Here is a 17,554-nt window from a genome sequence, read left to right on the forward strand (position 1 = left end):
AAATTTGAAACTGGTAAAAAATCAAAATGTAAATATTCCATCTATGCCATGTTGAATTTATACAAACTTTCGTTGACTTTCTTGCCATTCATTTTTCTTTTTCATCTTTTTGCTTTAACTTTCAACTCCTGTCTAAATGTTACATATAAGTTCTTTTTATAGATTCAAAATTTAAATTTGGCTGATGCAGGGTTTTTTTAGCATCTTGAATTCTTTCCTTTACATTAATATATAAATGGGCAATTGAACGCATGCTACTTGATCTGTTTTGTTGAATCAGTCATCTCTCTAAATTCTCTCACATGGAGAATTTAGTTGTTAGAGGAAATGGAGATTAAAACATGTGAAAGTATCTGAAAGAAACAGAAACTTGTTTATCTAGAGGCTGAAACCTTTTGAATAAAAACAATTTGGGGAGTGGTGGCTGTCTTTAAAGGAAATAATCCTCTAAGAGACTATTCTACCCTGGCAGAAAGTGGGAAAGGAAAGAAATGCATCAGCTTCATGCAGTATGTCTGCCGCTTCCCTTCCAGTTGTAGTCAAACTATTGAAGGGCAGAATAAGTCCACAATGGATAACTGGCTGTTGGAACTTGAACTAACCATGTGTTTTGTGACTGTAAACTTTGAATAGTTCTTTGTTGGTGATGTTGCTTAATCAATGAACACTGCACGGGCCCAGTAACAAAAACTAAAATGACTTTTAAGATTGGATTGGGAACTTTGGATCATTTCTTAGAGACAAAGTCAGGAATTACTTGAAAAAACCCAACTAAAGAAAAGTTTTTAAATTTTTTTCAGGAAAGTTTGTTTCCAATGGGTTATCTGTACGAGGACGACAAGATTTAGAAATCCAAGGACCTCGACTTAATAACACAAAAGAGGAAAAAACATCGATTAAATATGGACCTGATCGACGTTTAGATCCCATTATTACAGAAGAAATGCCTTTGTTGGAGGTATGTAACTAATTCTTATTGACAGTTTTGAGAAAATAACAGTTTATAAATGTAGTTTTAACAACGACAGCTTGGATTTTGTTAACGCCTAAATCTTTCCAGGTAATTTCTGATCTGTCAATGACAAACTTCAGTGGGTTTTTTCAGTTGAAACTTGAAGCCTCAAAATTAGTATCCTTCTGAAATTGATGTATTCCCTTCAGAATTTTAGTTAGCAACAGCTTTGGTAGCCAGATTTTAAGGTGAACAGGGAACAGGCAAAGAAGCTTTTTTTTCTGCTTGCCTGCCATTCATTTAGGAAAGTTATTCTAGCTAGTTAATTTAAATATGGTGCTCTAGGGTTATTAAAATTGTGTGGGTAACTGATTAATGACAGGGCCCTATAGAGTGGGATGGATCAGCTAGTTGGGACTACAGTGATCATCCAGTCCAGCTGCCTGACCAAGTTACAGTATGTTAGTGGCTTTGTCCAAATGCCTCTTGAACAGTGACAGGCTTGGGGCATTGACCACCTCTCTAGGAAGCTTATTCCACTGTTTGACCACCCTCTCCATACAGAAATGCATCTTAATGTCCAGTCTAAAGCTCCCCTGGTGCAGCTTTGAGCCATTCCCACATGTCTGATCACTGGATTTCAGGTGAATCTCCCTCTTCACTTCCCCTCTGGAAGCTCTAGGCAGCAGTATAGTTTGTGTTAATGGATGTTTTCATGGCATTCCCAACTTGGCTCAGTGTTCAGGTTTTTATTTTCTCCTTTTCTCTCCCATACAGGTGTTCTTTATAAATTTTCCTACAGGGCTTCTCTGTGGAGAAATCAGAAAAGCATATGTAGAATTTGTAAATGTAAGCAAGTGTCCTCTTACTGCACTGAAGGTTGTTTCTAAGCATCCAGAATTTTTCACTTTTGGTGGAAATACTGCTGTTCTAACGCCACTAAGTCCTTCAGCTTCTGAGAACTGTAGTGCTTACAAGACCGTTGTGACAGATCCTACCTCAGTGCGAACAGCACTGCTGTCTTCAGCTTCTTCTGCAGACTTTGGGGTTGGTACAGGAGGTTCACCTGAAGTAATACAGGTTCCACTTCCTGATGCTGTTCTTCTTCCTGGGGCTTCAGTACAGCTGCCAATGTGGTTACGGGGACCAGATGAAGAAGGTGTTCATGAAATTAACTTCTTGTTTTACTACGAAGGTATTAAAAAGCACTCAAAAATGTGGTAAGTTTTCCCAATCTACATTTTCTGTTGTGCTTATTAGACACATTAGATTCTGTGAGTCTGTGATTGTAATGCTAAAAGTATTACTGAATTTCTCTCAGTTGCTGTGATGATGTGAAAATGGCCAGTTATCTGCTATTTTAAGCAGAATTTTTTCTAATATATGATCTAATTTTCATAGGAAATTGTGTAGCCTACGCTGCTTTATTTGAAGTAGTAAATACTAAATTATTAAAATAATTTAATAGAAGGAGGGTTAATGGAATTCTGTTAAAATAAACTTTGTTCCTCTGGAACCACATCTTTGAGGTGAAAAATCATAACCTAATTTATTTCTACATTTTATAAAACAAAATCTTGTCTACCTTGAATGAAAGATTTTGTTCTTAGTTAAAATTTGGTTAGTAATTGTATTGTGATGAAAGATGTTCTCTTTGGAGGGATTAAATACCAAGTTTGCAAGTTGGACTTGCATGCTGTTCTGTAGTTCCTTTTTGGACCATCTTGAGAGATTCCACAGTCAACTTTGATGTCACAAGCTAAAGCAACCCCAAGAAATTAATTCACCACTTCCTCTGGGCAGGCAGGTTTTCAGAAAAGAGGGGGCTTCATCATGTGTAATGATTACTTGGGAAAATAAGTCATCAGGCCGTGCTTTTTCTTTCTCCCTAGTTTTATTGCTGAATGTCGCTAGAGGACACAAAATGATTCACACTACTGCCTTTAGGAACAAAAACTTGTGACTTTATTCTTTGACTCCAATATATTTATAGATACTTGACAATGGCCAGGGGTTGGAAAATTAAGTTACCACCTTCCTAAGCACACGGTCATGCAGAATTCCATCAAAAGATGTTTCTTAGAAGGAATGCCTGAATATCTATGTTTACAGTTACTTTCCTGAGAAAGTAGCTACAACTATGAAAAACAAGATCAGAAGGCTTAATTTGAGGGTGACAGCTGAGCATGACACCATATGGTATGGAGTATCCTGTTGGTCAGTTGGGTGTCAGCCATCCCACCTTTTTGTACAACCCCAGCCTGCTTGCTGGTAGAGTGAGGTAAGGAGCAGAAAAGGCCTTGATCCTGTTCAAGCCCTTCTCAGCAACAACAAAAACATTCCTGTGTCAGCACTATTTCTAGCACAAATCCAAAACATGACCACTTACCAGCTACTGTGGAGAAAATTAACAGTCCCAACCTAAACCTGCACACTTGGTGTCTGTACCAGGCTACAGATAAACTCTAGTAAGATGGACTGAATGTCTTCTTGTTGCTGAAGCTTGTTTTCTAGGCTAGTTCTGAGAGAGAAACAAAGTTTATGTGTTGTGAGACTGGTTTTCAGTGTAAACCAAAGCAGAGTAAGTTGAAGATGGTTGAGAGTGGATCAGTAGCATAGTCTCAAAACTGAAGTCATGTGAATACACCCTTGGTTTATATTTTTCTGTAGCTTCTGAAATACCAAAATTAGCATTTCATTTGGCTCTAATCTAGTCTGTAGGAATAGGGAGTTTGTCCTCCTACAACTCATAGTATTCAGAAACAGAGGTGTTTGAGAGATGGAAGAGGGTTGTTTGAGTAATGTACTTGTTCCTGACTGTACTGAAGTTTTGAGGGGAACTTAAGGGAATTGCTCTGGTGTAAGAGAGCTCTTTTTAGACTGTGCATAGCTTTTAAGTATTCAGAAAATGATGTAATTTGTGCTTGAAAGCTATATAGGTATCTGTATATCTGAATATTAACTGTAAAACTTCAAAGTTTCTTCTGTAATTGTGACATTTTGAAGTAGAGTTTAGGAAGCCACTGATTTTTTTTCCTCCCAAAATCAAGTGTCACAGGGTGTTTCAACATATTTAGTAGGTAGTGCCTATCTAACTTTTTACATGCTGCTAAAATGTTTCCAAGTGGAAGTTATGGTAACTAAAAACTTCTACATAGGAAAAAGATCATGTGTTTTGATGGTGTCTAAGAATGGAATTGTATTCATCTTTAGAAAAGAAGGACGATAACTTTCACAAAGGGACTGCTGTCCTGGAGGTTGAGCATGCCTGGGAAAAGGCAGGGTAGCAGTGGTTTGGTTCTCTCTCTTTTTTTTTTTTTTTTAATTCTCTTTTCAGGAGAATTTATTGAATGCAGCGGTATTCTAAGTGCTTTTTAGTAAATATTTATGGCAAGCGATATGACTAAGTAGTGGTCTTTCTCTGGCTTATTTACTCAGAAACTGTTTTCTGGAGCATTTGATGGCATTAAATAGCTTAGTGGTATCTGTGTGCCAATGCATGTCTATTTGCTTTCACTCTGCCAGTTGACTTACATCTGAAACATTTCTGAAGTATTTTTCCTTATGATAACAACTGAACCTTTTTCTCCTATATTTCACATGGCTGAGACTGTGTGTTTAAAGAGCACCTACCCATGCAGCAAGATGGTTAAAAATAAAGTAGGTTTGATAGGGTATCTTCAGTGAAAAGTGTATCTTTGGTGGTTGGAATGGACAAATTGTCTAATGGGCTTAATATTGGCAAACATAAAAGGTAAATTTTTTGATGTCATGTTCTGGGCAGTCCTGGTTGTTCAAAATGTATTTTTTTTCTTTTCTCTCCTCCCCCTTCTTCCCTTTCCTAGTCATAGAGTATTAAGGCACACTGCAGTTATTTGTACAAGCCGGTCTCTGCACATTCGGGCTACTGTCTGCAGAAGTAATGCACTTGGGGATGAAGAAGGCAGAGGGGACAATATGTTGCTCTTTGTGGATGTAGAAAATATCAATACTGTAAGTTGTTATTTGTATTTATAATAATACTGTCCTGAAGCTCAGCAGATATGAACCAAGACTCAATTTTTTCTACAGTAACTTTGCAAACAAGGAAAAAACCCAAAACCTTGCATATTTGACCATTCAATTTCTGTTGGAAAGAATATTAATATGAAGTTATATCCTAACTCTCTGGAAGTTACCTATACTAATCATATTGCAAGACTATAGTTCATAGTGTTTTTAGGAAGATTTATTCCAAATTGATCAATGTTCTTGATTGCAGCTTCCAAGGTTGTCTCATTCAGAGCTGTCTGTCCCCTGAAACCTTTCAGAAGTTTCTCTTTCAGAGAAAACACTGGTAGAATTAGTGGTAATGTCAAAGTCAAAATTTAAGCTCCAACTTGAAGGAAGTTGGTGTTTACATTTATCAGTAAACTATAAAAACATTTTGGCTAATATAATCCAAATATAGATATGTCTGTTGTGATCTGTTGACTTACGAAAGCAAATGAAAATACTCAGTTTTTCTCAAACCATGCTAATTTAAATTTACTCATTTTTGGTAAAGCTGCTCCCATTTTTTCAGTCACAAAGCAAGGTAACTGAATTGTCTGTTCGTAGAATTCATAGACACTTAGTTGGTAATGGAACCACTGAGCTGATTTCTTGTTTTCTTTTAAAGGTGTGTACACCCTGGGTTTTTTTCTTCATTTACTGAGTATTGTCCACTCCTTTAAGAGGAGGGAGGAATGTTTATATGAAGGACCTACCAAGTTAACGATGTGAGGCTTATTTTTCCACTACCACCTCACTCTTTACAAGAAAGGAAGCCAACTCCAAAAGCTACATTTTATTATGTATATATGTAAAGCTAAAATAGATCTTCAGTTTTTAGGTTTTATGATATAGCAATGCTCCTTCAGTAATCCTAGAAACTAAGTAACTTTGTGGACAGTGTTCTGCATTGGAGTTAAAAAGCCTAGTTTTTGTTAAAGTTGTTCTTAATTTAAAATACTAGCTTGTGGGTCTTTTTCTGTGGGATCCTTATTTCTTCTTTGTGTGGCTTTGTTTACTTGAATTGGAAGTTGCTGTGATCTGGGACTGTTGCTTTACTTTACAGTGGGTCTTAAATCCCTCCTTGTCTCTAAGTACTGTGTGTTATGAGTGGTGTGAATAATGAGTTAAGATTCTTACAGTGCCACCTTGCAGTGAACACTTACTGTGCAATTTAGCACATCACAGTTGTGATTGGTTTTCTTTGACATAACTTTTGTCTGTTCCTTAGAGTGAGACGGGTGTTAAGGAATTTCATATAGTGCAAGTTTCAAGCAATAGCAAGCACTGGAAGCTTCAAAAATCTGTTAACATCTCTGGAGACAAAGGTGTGTATCTTTATCACAAAAATGATGTCGAGTCTAGCTTAGGGCTGATAAAAACAGAAGAATCTTACAAGGAGCTAAATTTGGCTTTCAGAAGTATTAGTTTCCAAAAACTATCCATTTCAAACATACTAAAGCCCTTCTTTTGTTATATTTCAAGAAATGTATATTTACAGATAATTTATTCAGACTTAATTAATTTTAAAAACAAGCTTAACTTACAGGTTAATTATTTCTGTGATGTAGAGAAATCCATGTCTGGGGTGGCTGATAACTCTCCTCACAAGAAGTGTGGTTGTGTTGTGTGCCTGATTGGTTGTTGCAATGCCTGATTGAAGTATGTTGAGTGTCGTCAGTGTGTTTCCTTTTTGTGAATGTCCAAGACTTGAGACTTTTGTCTAAGGAACTGTGATTATGCTTAGGGTGAAAAAAAATATCTTACCACCTTTTACTTTCAGATACTAAACTGGCTAGCAGAGAGAAAGCAAAGTTGTGTTTTAAAGCAGTGAGATGCAAAAACTCGGCAGGTAAGTTCTATCCTGAATGTGGTAACTTTTTTTAAAAAAAATATGCTCTTTTGGATACTGTATGCTGAAATTGTGACTTCTCATGATGCTAAAGCAGTGCTTTCTCTTTTTATCCCTTAGAAAATTACACATTTGCAGATATTGTCTTTGGAAATGAGCAGGTAGGTGGATGGGTCCAACCGCGTATTTTGTCTTATGTAAGGTGTCCCTGTCATGTGAAAGGACAAAGAAGTGGCAAGGTAACCTAGGCTGGTGTATAGTCAGGATTATTAGGATCCCAGCTTCACAGCTGAACTACTTTGGAATCACATTACAATGCTGGCTTTTTTTGCTAATGCTTTTCCTTCCTTTTCAGCTCTTAGGAGTAGTTATTTTAAATATATCCTAGCCATCTAGTTTTCTAGTAAAGGCCTGCAGATAACAGATTATTTTTCTTAATTATACTTTTAGTAAAATAGGTTAAAACTTCTAATTACAGCATATTTGAAAAACTGGAAGACCAATGGGTGTCAATCCCAGAATTTCAAAACTGCTACAGGAGGTTGCAGTGAGTTCAAGGAGTCTGACTTTTCTGGAAGTTTAGGATTCTAGACTATCATGCTCTTCTAATCTTTTTTTAAACATACATATACTGAATAATTCTTTCAGTAAATTATCTTGGTACTACATACGCATTTCCAAAACCTGAGGAAATTAGGCCACTTACATTAGGTCAGAAATCTGCATAGTGGATTTAATCTGTTGAATGTCAGATTGCTTATTTTATGGTGAGCATATGTTTTTCCTGTATGTATTCAGCTTTTAAAGCCAAAGAAAACCTATTCACTGCCATTTCATTTCATAGGCATATAAATTGAAGTTAGGACTAAAACTCTGAGGTAGATGAGCCCCTCTGCATTATTAGGGTTGGAATCTGAGCTACAGGAACTTTAGCTTTTCTGGAGAACATTTTATTACAGTGGGGGGATGGGGAGGGTGTCCTCCCTTCTGAGCAGTTGCTCCAGAAGTGGATTTTCTCCCTGGGTATTAGCATTCTGTTAGTGCAATGATTAGCAGCTCTGCAAGAACATAATTCTGGAAAAGCTAGAAGTTTTGAAAGAGAGGGGTTGCGAAGCTAAAGTTGCTTACTTATTCTGTTGTCTCCAAAAGTGCACATTATCATTGCTGTTGCTCTTAAAATCCAGTTTGCTCACCAGGCTTTTGGTGTTGGAAGAGTTTTGTACACATGACAGCACAGTGCTTCTGTTTGTGCCTTGTATCTATAGGGATGTGCTGTGCAATCTGTTATCTCTGCTGTTGCTAGCAAAGTAAATGTTCCTAACTTAGATAAATAATTCTAGCTAAGCTGAGGAAAATATTAGCAAAATTACTTTTTGTGCCATTTGTCGGAAGCAAAAATTACTTTTGTGTGACTTAGTTGGATGCTTTAGCTCTCTCTAATAAACTTGATATGCCACAGTAGGCTGCTTTGTGGTAATAATCAAAGCTCTTATTTCCAAGTTTTGTACTTACAGTTCTAAATTAGCAAATTATAGCTCTGTTTTCCCTGTACTACCCTTTAGATAGGGCTGATCTCTAATGGGTCAAGCACAGAAACCAAGATGTCTGGCATCCTGTACCTTTGCAAAGGGAAGCAACTGGGATAATGGAACTGAAATGCTGCAATGATAAGCTCTGTTAAAGCAACCTGAGTCAGCTCGCATCCTGTTCTGAACACTTCCTTCTTTATTTTTCTCTTGTAGATAATAAGTTCAGCCAGTCCTTGTGCAGACTTCTTTTTCCAAAGCTTATCCTCTGAATTTAAAAGAACACATGTGCAGTCTCACACTCATGCATCTCAAAGGGCAGTGAAACAATCCTTTGATGAAACCGTCAGATTGATACAAAGATGCAGTGAAGTTGATTTGAACATTGTGGTACTGTGGAAGGTATGTATGGTTGTAGCCTTTGTGGTAATTTGAACATGAAACATTATGGTCAGAAAATAATTTCATGTGGCATCCTGAACTTGGCATATACATATGAAATTTATGGGTGATTTTTTTTTCTGAAAACAATCAAATGAACTATAATGATGCAAGAAGCAAAGATAGTCTTAGTATCTATTACTGTAGTACGTGTCCTTAAATGTTTTTACATTACTCTGGATTCACTCAGTTCTTGTAAGTTCTCTTTTAAAAGAGAAAATTATAAAATCTTAAACTAAGAGATTTGTTAATGCTTAATCTTACATACCTGTTAAGAGTGACCCAGTCTGCTTTGAAGAAGAGTCTCATTTGAAGCAGTGGAAATTGGCATAAATATGTCATTCTAGCCTCTAAGTCTTGATCAGTACAGCATATTCCACCTAAGTTAGGGAGCAGTCAGTAATTCTGTGTTATGAATCTTAAATAGTTTCTGGTCTGCAAATGTCTTTGCATTATGTTCTGTAGGCATATGTTGTGGAAGACAACAAGCAGCTTATTTTGGAGGGCCAGCATCATGTTGCCCTTAACACAGTTGGGAAGGAGGCCTTTTCATTTCCTCAGAAGCAGGTAATCTACTGAAGTTTTCCTTTACAATTGCTTCTTTCTCTAAATGGACTCAATGAATTCTCTAGTATATAAGTGGAAGCTTTTGTACAATCTTAACATCAGATAAGTGTTATTACTAAATAATTCAGGCTGACTAGCTCCAGGTTTGCTTAGTCTTTTGTATTGGTCTAGCCAGGCCCAGTTGAAACATGAGAAAAGCAATATGCAGGTAAGCATATTGATGAGCTGTTGTTGAAGTAAACTGATTTTTGGTGTTTCAGGTAGAGCTAGAAGCTTGTTAATGGTATGAAAGGTAACGATTATTTCATAACAAAGTTAATAGTAAATGGTGAAGTTTATAGTTGTTTTGCTTGATGAAAGAAAACAGCATCTATAAGAAACTGGTGGCTGTCTTCTGGTACATGAATTGATAACAACTATGGAAGTTACAGATACGGTTCTGGAAAAACATCTGTACTAAATTCAGTTTATGTGGATAAAGAAGACTGATGTGTGGAGTAAGAGGAAATAAGTCTTGTGCTGCTTGTTTAGTCTTCTCCCGAGCAGCACATTGCTGTTCCTTCTTGTTTTGTTACCATTCTTAATGTTTTTACCAATATTGCAAACATAATGTATAGTTTTTAGTGAGCTCATAAAGTTGCAGCAAAGAGTACTATATATTAATTTTGTCAAGAAAACAATACAGGACAAATGTCTTCCTATAAATACTGTGCTATAATGCAAGTAGAATTACTCTGAAGCTGTGCATGTGGCTTTGGTTCATAAGCCTTTAAGTATTTGTACATTGCTGTGATAATTTTTTCCATTTAGTTCTTTGTGCTATGAAATAAATAGGAATTTGCACACATGGGCTGTAGCTATGCTGAGTAATGCAAGAGGCTGTATTAATCTAATGACAGCTGCCCCCTCAGGTATTACTTTTCCTGTCTTAATGTATATGTAGAACAGTAGATCACACTGTAGACGTCTAAGGTTAGGAGACAAAATACTGTGAACTTCTGATCTCATTAAGTTCTGATTCTCATAAATGAATAGGAAGAGAAAATAGAAATTAATTACATCTGCATCCTAAAATAAGCAAATGCCTGAATAGGGTATGGGTAGAAATTTGCATTTCTTTTTTACTGGAACTCTATTTGTCTGTATCACAATCAATTGCAAAGTAAAGAAATCAATCCTGCCACCAGCAGCAAGGAAGGATCTATATGTGCTCTCATTTTGTTTGAGGAATATAAGCTACTGTATTAGTGTTCTCTATCTAAAATCTGTTTCTCATCAGGTTTTATTACAGCTATCTTCATATAGATTCTACACTGACTATTGTATTCACATCCTTGAGCATGAGGAACACACTTCCTTTGAAGCATTCTGTGCCTTGGTTGAAAGCAAAAAAGCATCTGTGTTGTCATGCAGTTGAAATCTGCTATAAGAGTAATTGGAGTTTTAAGAACCTGTGATCTCAGGACTGCTAAGAATCGAGAAATTGCATATCTTGACGTACTACTTTTTTAAAAATTGGCTCGTAATACTGTGAGGAGAGCAGATAAACTGCTCTGAGCTAGAAGGTGAAGTATAACAAATTAATTGATTTGAGACTTTGCAGCAGTCTACTTCATTCAGTCCACGCTGAAGAATTAAAAGAATCCCCAAAATATAATTAAATTAGGCTAGATAGAGAAAATAATGTACTTAATCTCTTAAAAATTGCATATTGTCTTTGAATTATCTTGCTTTTGCATTAAAGTATTGCAAGCAGTGGAAAGCTTGGGAGTAGCAGTGGTAGAAAATCCCAAACCCACACTTCTGATTTAATATTTTCAGTATATAGTTTTGTCGTGTAAGTCTGTAGTCTCCTAAGCCATGAACACAGTTGGAAACTCTTGAGTTGTCTTGTGATGACAGTATTGAAGTTGGTTGTTTTCTGAGGACTCAACAGCAGAGGGAGTTGGAGGTGCATGCTTTTTTACCAACACATATGGGTTATCAGTTCATAAATGATAAAAGGCGGCTCTGATCTGGGGAAAAATTAATTCCAGATTCTGAACAGATATCACCTAGGATGCAAGAGTCCACTTTGCATTTATTGCCGAGTTTTATTTGTTGCTCGTTTGCAGTGACTCTATTCTTGACTTCTTTTGCTTCATGCTGTTGTATCCAACAAAGGAATTTTTGTGTCTGGCAGACACAGACAGCCCAAGAACAGTCTCACAGTGGACATTGAAGAAACATGAACAAAATTCTCTCTACACCACCCCCTCCTTATTTATTTTATTGCTCTGAGAAACTGCTCAAATCTTAGCCAAATTAATAAATAACTCTGTTGAAAAAAATGAGATCACTTGCTTTATATTTTGGTTAAATTCTCTTTATTGGTTGGCTTCTGCTACGTTGTCAGTTGTGGTGTATCTCAGATTAACTCTTTGTCAGCTTCTAAATATGTAGTTAGGATTCACAGAAGCTTCTACTGCTGTTTGGGGAAACAAAGCTTCAGTAAAGCACTATAGTGAAGAACACTCCACTTCTTCAGCACTATTATGTTTAAGTTGTTCCAGCAGTTGCTAGTAGATTGATAGTTGGGTGAACTGACATAACTTAATCCTCTTATGTGTGTAAAATATTAGGCTGCTGACTAAGCCACAGTGATGGGTGCTTACTTCTGCTTGGTTCCTTGTGGGACATTTAATGCTCAACAGGGATGTGGAACACACAACAGGGTGCAATTATTCCTTTATCACAGTAGGATAACTTGCTGTAGTATTTGATAAAATCAAGATGTTATAACCTCTGGTTACAGTGGGGCTTGGGGAAGGGCTAAAATGTTTTTCATGGTAAAATCTCAATAGGTACCAAAATATTAAAAACATAAGTAACAGTAAAATTCTATACAAGTTCTTTGATGCTCAAATTCATGTGCTCCCCTTTCTTCCTATGTTTGTTCAAAATAGAATTAGAAATACTAATCCTTTTTTGTTCCAACCATGACAATAACTATGACTTTAAAGCTGGTTTTCTGTCACTGAATACAGATGTTTTTTATTGTTGTTTACAGTGGAGATTTTTTTTGTATAACAAAATAGCACTGCCATTGAGTGTAGGCTACTGGACACAGTAGGCCTACCAGGAGATTTGATGAACTACGTATTTACACTTTTATGTTCTGGAAGTTTGGAGTCGTAACATATAGTGTGCTGAAGGAACACTTACAGAATATTGACTTTGTTGAAGCGTTGATTTGTTTCATATAGAAATGTCTCAGGATTATATGGAAAACATTTATCTTCTTATCCTTCCTTTCATTTGTACTCTTGAAAAAATGTCCTTTGGCTAAAGGTAGGAGAAAAAATGCTAAATATAGTTTGTTGCCTTGAATCAGAAGGTGCCACAAAGTGATATGTTAATAGTCACAGGCAACAAGATATGAAGAAAAAGAATCACGTGAAGTGTAAATAAAGTGAATTGCTTTGAATAGATCCATTTCAGGCCAAGTAAAAAAAGCCTCACTTATAAATTCAGCTGAGTATTTTAAATCATGGCTGTTTTTTTCAACAATGATACTGCTATAAGTTCTGTTTCTCTTCTGAAACATACTTTTTGGAATCAGGTAGTTTTACTGAAGGTAAACTTAAGATTGCACTTGAAATACAACTATTCTGTCTCTTCTTCTTGATCTCTCTACCTTAAATTAGTGAAAGGACAAAAACTTTAAATGCATTAAACATCCAGTCACAGTCAGGGCTGTTGATTAATATTATTTCTTACTGCTCTCTTCCCTGTTTTTCTAATCTGGTGAATTCAATCCAAAAGATTACGAAAGAAAAGTGCAGTGTAATATGGTGGGGTGGAAGTAATAGGGCATTTGACACACTTCTGGTTTGCTAAGACTTCATACTGATGGAAGGTGAGAAGCAGCCTAGAGGTTTGTCATTTGAATGTTGACATGTTGGGAATAGTGTGCATCCTTCCCAGGCGTGCTTCAGGACTGCACATGATCTTCTGGGCTGCACATTTAGTCCTGTGAATTAGACCAGCGTTAGCCCAAGGTAAAATCCATAAAATGTGTATAGAATTGATGTAGGCTTTTTGGCAGTATTTCACTTCAGAGGATAATTTTTGGTAAGACTGTTTCTCAAAATACATGCAGCTTAGTGAGTCAGCAACAGTTTGGTTGGAAGCAGGAATTCTTGAAATGTAGGAGAGGGTAGGGTTTAAATAGCTATTTTTCCTATTACTGAAAGTGACATCTTTTGCTAGTTCAGGACTTTTTTTACAGAATACGTGGGAGGAGGTGTTTGAATAAAACAGAGGTTGTTGGAATGGATTTAAGACTTTCCTTACACCACCTCAGTAGAGAAAAAGCAAAGTTCTTAAGGGTAAATCAACCTCATGAGCTGAAATACAGATTTTTTCACTTTGTTGTATCAATTAATGGAGCAGATACAATACCACTTTGGAAGGATTGGCTTATATTATTGTCACAAATTAAATATTCCAAATACCTGCAGCATTTGATCTGCTGCTTTACCCATTATGGACTGCAAAGCTAATGGTATCTGTTTTCAAATATATTATTCTTGGTGTCAGTAAAATACTGTTCCTGGAGTTGTCATTTCTGTAGTTGAGAGCTAGAATGAATATAGATCAGTCACATGTTGAAGGAAGCAACTTAAAAGCAAGGTTTTAAAATGGAAATTCTCAGATGTAAAATGCGAAAGGGAGAAAAGCATATCTCTTAGATGTCTCACTCTTATTCTACTGCTTTTATATATTCTGGTTTACTTATGCTTAGCTTCCTTCAAGAGTTTCCTGTTTAGGTTTTCTTCTGTGCTGTGCATACTGGTCCCTCATATTTGAAGGAGGACGTCAGTAATCCTTTTGGATATGTGTGACTTGTGGTTTATGGGGAAAATATGCTGATTTTCCATACAACTTGGAAATCAAATTACAGTGCTTACTTTTTTCTGGTGTGCTTAAGAGCACATTGACCCAGTCTCTAAGAATATTGTTTATGAAACTGAAAACTTTAAATTTTGTAATATTAGGTATAAAAACTTTTTCAAGTGATTGTTTGTGAAGATAAAATCACTTCTATCCATGTGATGGAAAGGAAGAACTTTTCAGTTTGAAAATGCATTCTGAGATATTAAGGAATGTATTATGGGTACATCTATCTGCTACATCTATCAAAAGATGCTTAGAATTGTTAAAATGTTGCTTTTTCAACTTCTAGCTAAGTATAATTGCAGAAGTGATCTGAAGCTGGTGTGAATGGCTAAAGCACCATTTCAGAAGTGTAGCTAGAGATGATTTTATAGCTGTTTCAAAGTAGCAAAATACCAGACTCTGATGGTTGGGACTTTTCTTGTAACACAAGTAAGTTAAAACGTTGAGATTATTCTACTTGAATCAGAAATCTTGTGTCTAGATTTGAGTGTATTTGTTTGAAGCTGGTCTTTGTAAATGACTTTAGGCAACAAGAAGCTTTCTAAAAATAGGGAACTAACTTTCCAAGCACCAGTTGTGCAGTTTATAGCTCTTGGAACATAACTGAAGGAGCATTCTGGTGCTAATGCCTGTTATGTATGTTTAGGCAAAATCAAAAAAGCCTTAAAATGCAGCTATAAAATGTAAACCAATAACAAAACCACACACCCCTCTTGCAATCTCTTAGAAAGTCTCTTCCAGTCAAGCCTCCCTTCCTCTATCAATTTGTATAGAAGAGACACTCAAGTTACACCACAACTTTTTTAATGGGATAGTCCTAACCATTGATATGGCTTTCTTGTATGCAGTTTATGCTGGTTACTGGAGCTTGTGGCACTTCAGTAGGCTTTGCAAAGAACCACACTGATCAGCAGGCAGATTTTAGGTGCCAGAATTTATTTCCCCCACCCCCCCCCCACCTTTAAAAGGTAATACTTCACTTGGGCTGATAATCTAGGAGTTCATCAACAAAATATCACCTGTTCAGTTCTTGATTTTTCTTTTGCTTTGTTGTATATTCTTGAAGGGAGGGTACAGGCACCAAGTAGTTATGGGCTTTTAGTTTGCTTTTTTAAGCCTTGATCAAATTTCACAAACTCCAGAGTAGGGCAGGAGTTTAATGCATCCTTAAACTTAGCATTTATTAGCTGTCTCTAGGTAACTTTCTGATCTGTATGCACATCTTCTTGGTTATTGTTTGGAAATGCTTAATTCTTTTTTGAGCCATTCATTAGGTAAGAGAATCATGGGCTAAATGTTGTATCGTAGCCTTTGTTCTAGGTACACGGTCACAAAAAGCCTAGAGTTTGAGCAGCTAAACTTGGAGAGACAGACATCTTTTCTGACTCTGACACGCAGAAGCTGGCTGGAATTAAGGTTTAGCTCTGCTGGAAATGATTAATTTTGCTGCTTTCCAGTCCTTCAACAGAGATGTAATATTAGAACTAAAGGTTTGAAGTATTAACAGCACTCTGCATTGCCACCAGTAAGTGTTGCTGCTGCATTTCATGATGTTCTTGTCTACTTGTAGAGGTAAATATGCATATTTGTCTTTTGTAGGGTTTTAAAAAAATACTCGGGAATTCTGATTGGGAGGACTTGGAACAGGTAATTGACTCTAGGGCAAACTACAGTATGTAGGATATTGCTGTGTGGTTGAAGACAGCCTTGAAAATTGGTTGGACTATTATTTGAGGGGAGAGAATAAATTAAATGAAAACTTTTAATCTCTGCTGTGTTTCATGCTGTCAGTTTGCATTGTTAGATAGGGTAGGATGGAAACACCAAATTTCATTCAGCACTTAAATATATTTTATTCTTACTATGGAATATCTTTTTTTCTTCTCAAATTACTTTTTTGAGAAAACTACTCTTCCTTTAGAAGGGAAGACTTGCAAGCCTATTAAAAAACATTTGATGTCTTCCTGGTATTATCAGCACAGTGACTAAGGTGTTCATACACATTTTTGAATGCCCAGTGTGTTTGATTTTTAAGTTAGGTTTCATTGCCTGTAATGTTTATTTTCAACTTATAAGGTAGAATCTATCACCTTTTAATGAAAAGTATTAACTTTATTATGCTGTACCAACTTACTGGTGGCTTTTTAAAAATCTTGTTTCATGTGTTTTTAGCAGGCAGTCACATTTACTGCTGCAAATTCTTTTTTTTTTTGTTTGTTTTTAAAGATGGATTTTCTGCAGAATAGGGTCATAAGTAAATGCTAAAGGGCAGCCCCTTCCTGAATAAATCCTGCTCAAAAACCAGATTAGATGATGTTGGACAGAAAGGCTGCACAAATGCAGGCTGGTTGCAGCTTTCTGTATCACTTAATTTCTTCTGCTTCACACTCTCATTCCGTCCAAAGGGTTAGGGAGAATCCCAAGTAGTGTGTTCAAGCATGTCTTGGGCTTTCAGCTGGGGACAAAAGTAGCTTTAATATCTGCAAGTGCTTGTTATGCTATGTTTCAAAGATACTCTGTTATTAAATCCTTCTGTCAGTGTTCACATGTTCATGTAAATTTCTGTTTGCTTTACTTTGGATCTCTTCTGAGAAACTTGTGTGTTGCCTTTCCTGTTTTGAGCTTCCTAGGGCAGGCAAATAATTTTTTTGTTGTTAGGTACAGCTGCTGAACAGGGAGCAGTGTAAATGCTCTCCCTTTTCCCTAGAAGCCAAACCCAAGCACTAGCAAACCACTGCAACAATAGTGTGCTTTTGTGACACTTGCACAGATGGTATTTTCATAAGCAACTGTGAAATCTGTCTCAAAAGAAGGAAAGAAGGTAATAGATAAATCATACCAGTTCCTCATCCAGCATGCTTAAATACAAACCACATTGGAAAAAAATGTGAGCTTCATGATGCTGCAAACTTGTTTCCCCTATGAGCTGTAGTTCATAATGGAAAACTGTAACTTCTGTGACTGGATTTCTTGTACCTTATGTTACTATTTTCAATGTTACTCTGAATTTGTTTCAGGAACTACCAGAAACGGTTCTCCTAAAGTTTTTTCGACCTGAAAACACACCAGTACCTCCAAGACCAACACCAGAGCAGCTTTCTAATCTTATTAAGACAAGTCTTCATTATCCAGAATCTTTCAATCATTCTTTTCATCAAAAAAGGTTAGTGGAACATTACCTTTAGAAACGTCAGAAATATTGTTAATTGGACATAAATCCTTTTGAGAAATGCTATGCGGGTT

General features: G+C 36.4%; 1 protein-coding gene across 5 annotated transcripts in view; it reads left to right on the forward strand.

Annotated features, from left to right (window-relative positions):
• TRAPPC8 (trafficking protein particle complex subunit 8) overlaps nt 1–17,554 on the forward strand; it is a 52,617-nt gene that overhangs the window by 30,501 nt on the left and 4,562 nt on the right. For 3 of the 5 annotated variants that reach the window (XM_014256240.2, XM_014256248.2, XM_088055409.1), the window contains 10 exons: nt 801–958; nt 1,730–2,172; nt 4,798–4,945; nt 6,216–6,312; nt 6,768–6,836; nt 6,957–6,997; nt 8,579–8,764; nt 9,269–9,370; nt 15,911–15,958; nt 17,329–17,474. In XM_014256240.2, the coding sequence (XP_014111715.2) occupies nt 801–958; nt 1,730–2,172; nt 4,798–4,945; nt 6,216–6,312; nt 6,768–6,836; nt 6,957–6,997; nt 8,579–8,764; nt 9,269–9,370; nt 15,911–15,958; nt 17,329–17,474 (1,438 nt within the window). The remainder of the gene's footprint in view (nt 1–800; nt 959–1,729; nt 2,173–4,797; nt 4,946–6,215; nt 6,313–6,767; nt 6,837–6,956; nt 6,998–8,578; nt 8,765–9,268; nt 9,371–15,910; nt 15,959–17,328; nt 17,475–17,554) is intronic. The other 2 variants (XM_014256243.2, XM_005517195.3) reach the window with 1 other exon arrangement.

This window comes from Pseudopodoces humilis, chromosome 1, assembly GCF_049639895.1.
Source record: "Pseudopodoces humilis isolate 2021_Gansu_Grassland_sample_001 chromosome 1, ASM4963989v1, whole genome shotgun sequence".
Taxonomy (NCBI): domain Eukaryota; kingdom Metazoa; phylum Chordata; class Aves; order Passeriformes; family Paridae; genus Pseudopodoces; species Pseudopodoces humilis.